Source organism: Etheostoma spectabile, chromosome 15, assembly GCF_008692095.1.
Source record: "Etheostoma spectabile isolate EspeVRDwgs_2016 chromosome 15, UIUC_Espe_1.0, whole genome shotgun sequence".
NCBI classification, from domain to species: Eukaryota; Metazoa; Chordata; class Actinopteri; order Perciformes; family Percidae; genus Etheostoma; species Etheostoma spectabile.
Window position 1 is genome coordinate 16,499,315 of NC_045747.1, and position 6,157 is coordinate 16,505,471.

The 6,157-nt window shown below is 41.8% G+C and overlaps 1 protein-coding gene across 2 annotated transcripts in view; it reads left to right on the plus strand.

The window, feature by feature from the left end:
- ddx42 (DEAD (Asp-Glu-Ala-Asp) box helicase 42) overlaps positions 1-6,157 on the plus strand; it is an 11,178-nt gene that overhangs the window by 1,280 nt on the left and 3,741 nt on the right. Inside the window, exons 2-13 of one of the 2 annotated variants that reach the window (XM_032537011.1) lie at positions 1,586-1,804; positions 1,929-2,079; positions 2,186-2,247; positions 2,663-2,699; positions 3,065-3,217; positions 3,313-3,417; positions 3,629-3,748; positions 4,587-4,763; positions 4,879-5,007; positions 5,118-5,217; positions 5,300-5,347; positions 5,440-5,537. In XM_032537011.1, the coding sequence (XP_032392902.1) occupies positions 1,593-1,804; positions 1,929-2,079; positions 2,186-2,247; positions 2,663-2,699; positions 3,065-3,217; positions 3,313-3,417; positions 3,629-3,748; positions 4,587-4,763; positions 4,879-5,007; positions 5,118-5,217; positions 5,300-5,347; positions 5,440-5,537 (1,392 nt within the window). In that variant the 5' untranslated portion in view covers positions 1,586-1,592. Of the gene's footprint in view, positions 1-1,585; positions 1,805-1,928; positions 2,080-2,185; positions 2,248-2,662; positions 2,700-3,064; positions 3,218-3,312; positions 3,418-3,628; positions 3,749-4,586; positions 4,764-4,878; positions 5,008-5,117; positions 5,218-5,299; positions 5,348-5,439; positions 5,538-6,157 lie in introns of those variants that run through there. The other variant, XM_032537014.1, reaches the window with a different exon arrangement.

Here is a 6,157-nt window from a genome sequence, read left to right on the forward strand (position 1 = left end):
TGGCTTTCAAACGAGCAAAGTGGCAGTTTGTCAAGGCCACACGCCCAGCCTCCACCTTGCCCCCCCTCCCCGTTCCTCCTCCTCTAAAGCTACAGACTCAGAAATGGCAAATACTGAGGAAAGCTCATTGTGGGTCTGGCTCTATTGGCTATAATTTTGCACCATTTATACAGTATTAGGGGACCACTAAGGTCTATATAAAACCATCCAAGAAGCACCATGTCATGGGACCTTTAAGGGAGGAAAAGTCTCTTATTTTGCGGATTCATTTATTTTAGACTTAAATCAATATCGTGGATAACCAGAAATCAGAATGCCACACTGTTGTGTTTTTTTGGGCTGGACCATGGGACCAGCTCTACAACACAAAACTCTGTCAGTGAGTGATGAAGTCAGCAAGGCCAAGAACCTCTGAGTGACACTGGCACGTCAGTGGCAACCCTGTGCCAGGTGTCAGGCAGGACCTGTTGAGTAAAGCGACACCACAGCAATCTGTCTGCAAATTTATCCCAACTTCCATATTTTTCCAGTAGCAGTGATCATTACACACAAACACATTGTCAGTCTTACTTTTTCTTATTGGAATTCTTGCAGGCTTTCCTGCATTTTGCGTCTCCCAAAATGGCAAATTACGCGTTTTATATGATAAATTAATGTTTTGCAGTATACGTTTATTAGAAACAATTTGTATTTGTTGCTGAGAACTTTTTTTTAATACTACATATACTACCTTTCCTCCAACACTCTTTCATTCTGTCTTTAATATTTTGAATATAACAGTAACTATAAAGAAAAACTGAAATTACGTTTGGATAAATTGCTGGTATGAGGGCAGGGTCCTCATTTAAGATCATAGTGTCCTGAGCTTCTCAGTGTGGCCTGGTGCATCCAGTACCTTCTTCCCGACCTCAACAGGAAGAAAAGACTGTTACCCAGGTGGTTTGGATTTTAATGATTCTTCTAGCCTAAATGTTCTTTTAGGCAGGGTAGGGCCCCGCCTGTTGTGTGTTCAGTTGGGGGAAAAAACACTGCAGGGCCTTGCAGTCCTGTTCGGTGCTGTTTCCGTTCCAGGCAGTGATGTTCCCCTGTGATGAAACAGTATCTGCCTTGCCTTCCTCACCCCTGAGTCATTACAGTATGCAGCGCACAGGTGAGACTCTCTGGTCCTTGAAGCTGTCCACCCTGAGTGAAGTTCCTTTCCTGCTTTTAACCAAAGTCCATTATCATTGCTAGTCTTGCTGACATTCAGTCGTAGGTTGCTGTCCTGACACCACCAGGTCAGGCGCTCTACTTCTTTCAGGTGGGCCTGTTCATTGTTGTCTGTGATCAGGACCACCACAACTGTGTTGTCAGCCAACTTGATGATGGTGTTGGAGTCGAAAGTGGCTACAAAGTTGTGTTTGTACAGCAGTGGACTCTAAACACGTCGCTGGGGGGCTCCGACTGTTGACAAGCTGACAAGCTTTTTCCATGATTCAGACAAGTGCAAAGTCATGTTTAATTGGTAGTAACTTCAATAGAGAAACAAGATTTGGTGTAATAACAGAGGTGTCTTAAAGGCTTGTTCCGCCCTATGTTTTCACAGCACAACCATGAACTGGAACAAAGGTGGTCCGGGTGTGAAGCGAGGGTTTGGGTTTGGAGGCTTTTCCCTTGCAGGGCGAAAAGAGGAACCCAGCCTTCCTCAGAAATCTCACACAACATTTGGAGGTGTTCCAGGATCAAGTGGATATGGGAGGGGCCAGCAGCTCCCATCGTTCTACAAAATAGGGACAAAAAGAGCTAATTTTGATGAGGAAAATGCGTGAGTATTACATCTCTCCCATACATATGTATACACTTCAGTTTAGTTCAACCCCTTGTCAGTATACAAAGTGATTTGTGGTATGAAACATTTTCAAAACTGCATCTTTGTCATTTTCAACAAGGTATTTTGAAGATGATGAGGAGGAATCCAGCAGCAATGTGGATCTTCCGTACATCCCAGCTGAGAACTCGCCCACACGGCAGCAGATGCAGTCTGGTGGTGGGTCAGACAGTGAAGATGACCCACTGGATGCCTTTATGGCAGAGGTTGAGGTGAGAAGAGAATTACAGTTCGGCAGAGAAGTGGCAAATTACAAAATGCTTCCAAATGCTTAATCTGCGGTTTGCTCTAACAACCTTGTTTTGTTTTCTCCTCCAGGACCAAGCAGCTAAAGACATGAGGAAACTGGAGGAAAAGGAAAAGGAGAAAAAGTCAGCCAAGTAAGATTCAAATGTGCTCAAATATTTTCATTTGTTTGATTTTTAGTCACTTCTGAGGTCCTTAAGTATGTGCTTAGATTTCAATTTGACCTTAAGGGGAAAGAAAATGATTGCCCAACATGAATTATTATTTTGTAAGCAAAATTATAAGCCCACTAATTTCAAATGATAATGTTAATTTGTATACTCCTGTACTATTCATTGTCTTAATTACCAGTAGCAATTTGGCAAATGCAGACATTATATCTAAATCTTTTCTATTTCTGGCACAAAGCATGGCACATACAGCAATGTTTTGCTGGCTTAATAAATATCATCAGGTAAGCACTGACCTTAGTCATAATGGGATGTGGGCTGTCTTGGGTGTATGAACGAGCCGCAGGGAAGTTTTTTTTTTCTCCGCTTGTCATTTCAGGGGTATTCGTGATGACATTGAAGAAGAAGATGAACAAGTGAGTGAGCCCTCCAAAGTTCTTCATCCACTACATCGTTGATCAGAGGTCTTCAGACCAAACATTCACTAAATCTACCCTCTCTAGTGTTATAAAGCCCCCCTGCCTTTCAGTGTATTTGACCATGCAGGTTGCATTTAGGGTTATTGTGATGGAGTTGGTTTTCTTGTGTAGAATATTCTTGTTGTTTAGAAAGTGTTAAAAAAAAGCATGTTTATTCATAATGTCATATGATGATATCAGATTGTGAGTAGCAAGCTGTCCTTCTGTTGAGCTGAATGTCTCCTGTCAGTTACTGGTGACTAGACGCTGTGGTAAGCAGCACGCCGGCTCAATTTTACCTTGAAATGCTGTGCTCTCTGCAGGAAGCCTACTTTCGCTACATGGCGGAGAATCCCACAGCCGGGCTGACCCTAGAGGAAGAGGATGAAAACATTGACTATGACAGTGACGGTAACCCAATCCCCTCTACAACCAAGAAAATAATCTTGCCGCTTCCTCCCATTGACCACTCCGAGGTACAGTTGACACTGATTGAGCACAGACAGTTTTAGTTGTCTCAACAATGGATCACCATTTTGTGTCTTTAACGTGTGTCATGTTTTTCCTATAGATTGATTACCCACCCTTTGAGAAAAACTTCTACATTGAACATGAAGAAGTCAGCAATCTGAATGGAACCCAAGCGTTAGAGTTAAGGCACAAATTGAACCTAAGGGTAAGTCTGGGATTCATGCACACGAGTATATAAATGTTATAGGGCTGAAATGATACGCATGTCATAGTAATTGGAACTTTGATTCAGTTATTTTAGTCAGATTTTGTAGCAATACTTACTACTCTTTGGAGAGCCTTGATCATGTGTAAAATGTCATCATCATAATTGTTTTAAATGTCTTTAAATTTGTTCTCCGTTTTGTCTTTTTCAGGTATCTGGTGCTGCCCCTCCAAAACCTTGCACTAGCTTTGCCCACTTCAACTTTGATGAGCAACTAATGCACCAAATCCGCAAGTCTGAGTACACTCAGCCCACACCGATTCAGTGCCAGGTAATGCTGCACGTTTATCTTGAAGGGAAGTGTTGCCAATATTCAACCAACTTTGTACCATAATATTGTTGGTAGTAAATGTAAATGAACTATGTTAAACTTCCCTCAATTTTACCAGTGCCCAGACCTCCCAACTCACAGGCCAGCAGAAAAACGCCAAATGACGCTGCTGCTCAAACTACAGATTGTTCTTTCGCGTGCACATACAAATATTATAGAAGCGGATTGAGAGAGACCGCTGCCTTTCTCCCTCGTTCTCAAACTCAGAGCAAGCTCTAAAAGTAGACAGTGCTGATCAAATATAAACCCAACATTTGGTTATGGTACTGAATATTTCTTGCCTAAAATGTTTTTTTAGAAAGACATTTCTGTGCATTGTTTGGCTAAAATATAAGAGTTTGGAAACAGCAAGTGGGCTCCTTACAGATTCCTATATTGCGAAAATCTAGGCAAAAAAAACCCTGATGAAATGGTAAAACTAGGCAGCTCTAATCAAATTTCAATCAATTATTTTTTAATGAATCGCCTATGTCTCGCCTGAAATGTTTTCAGACACATGTTTTAGCTTACCATTTACCTATAAGACAAGGTTGCTCACCGCCCTGTCGATTCTGTGACCTGCCCATCACCCACCAGTGGACAGTGCATTCTGGTAGTTGTAGGTTTTCTACTTTTTAGAGTAAAAGGGTCTACTGCATAGACAGCCTAGGTTACTGAAAATACCCTCTTTCCAGCAGTACAATACTTCCATAATGTTGTAACATGGTTTAATATCAAATGTTTTTTTAATGATTTCATGAAGAATCTTTGTTGTTTTTGTTCTCAATCTGGATTTTAGGGTGTGCCCATAGCTCTGTCTGGACGTGACATGATTGGTATTGCAAAAACTGGCAGTGGAAAAACTGCAGCTTTTATCTGGCCCATGCTGGTCCACATCATGGACCAAAAGGAGCTGGAGGCAGGAGAAGGGCCTATTGCGGTCATTGTGTGTCCCACCAGAGAACTTTGTCAGCAGGTGAGAAATGGGAAAGGACTGAGTCAGACCTTGTGAACGTATAGAGGATATTTGCTGTAGTGTTAAAGTAATATTATTAAGCGAGTTGTTCCACTGATGTGTGTCACATTGCCAGATCCATGCAGAATGTAAGCGTTTTGGGAAAGCCTACTCTTTGCGTTCTGTGGCGGTTTATGGAGGAGGCAGCATGTGGGAGCAGGCCAAAGCTCTGCAGGAGGGAGCAGAGATTGTGGTGTGCACTCCGGTAAGAGAAGGGACAACCAGCTTTTGTCTTTGGCCTCCCTTCTAAGAATAAAATTCCCACTCCACTGCTGCAACAAATTAGATATTTACTGTTTCTGTGTGTTTTCACAGGGTCGTCTGATTGACCACGTTAAGAAGAAGGCCACTTCCCTGCAGAGAGTGTCATACCTGGTGTTTGATGAGGCAGATCGCATGTTTGATATGGGCTTTGGTGGGTTGGCATCATCGGTGCTGTGTCAGAGATGTTTAAACCTGTTTTGTGCACTGCAGCTTATTTCTCTTTTCCCTTTCAGAATATCAGGTTAGATCTGTTGCTAGCCATGTCCGCCCAGACAGACAGAGTAAGTAGGTTTCCTTAAGTATTAAGTGTTTCATTGTCATAGGTGGCAAGGCTTCAGAGCTATTTTTTTATAATTCTCAATTTACTTCTCAGCCCTTTTGTTTAGCGCAACTTTCCGAAAGAAGATAGAGAGACTGGCCAGAGACATCTTGGTAGATCCTATTCGTGTGGTGCAGGGAGACATCGGGGAGGTATGCAGCATCATACATATCTGCAAACAAACCTTAAAGATGTAGCTACACTAAGAGTTAATTAATCCTTGTTCACTGTGCCTCAAATTCCCAAAACACAAATTCAAGGCTTCAAAATGAAAACACAGTTACAATACTCTTAATTAGGGCTGCTCGATTAGGGATAGTGTCCAGTGTATAATCTGTTAGTGTTCTTTATTTCACAGAAAGAGTCTTTGGATCAGAATGAAATCTGTTTTACTACTGTGTCAAATTCAGCTTTTACAGATAACACATGTAACTTTACACAGCTAATGAACAATTCCAGATACATAACACAATGTGCATCACATTTTCACTCACTATGACCACTACTAGCCTACTGTCATTACTAAACATTGTGCAAAATATGAACAATAATGTTGCCCTCAGTGGGTTTATTTACTGGCTACCGAAGAAAAAATCCAGCATGTAAGACGGTACCTTAGAATAACGTTACGTGACATGTTGAACTAAATGCTGAGGGAACATTACTATGTTTTTTCGTGTTGGTTTTGAGTGGTAGGCCTATGCACCCCTACTAAACTGAAAAATAGTTTAAACAGTAAGTGAATACAGCGTGTCGGGGAATACGTCGTCTA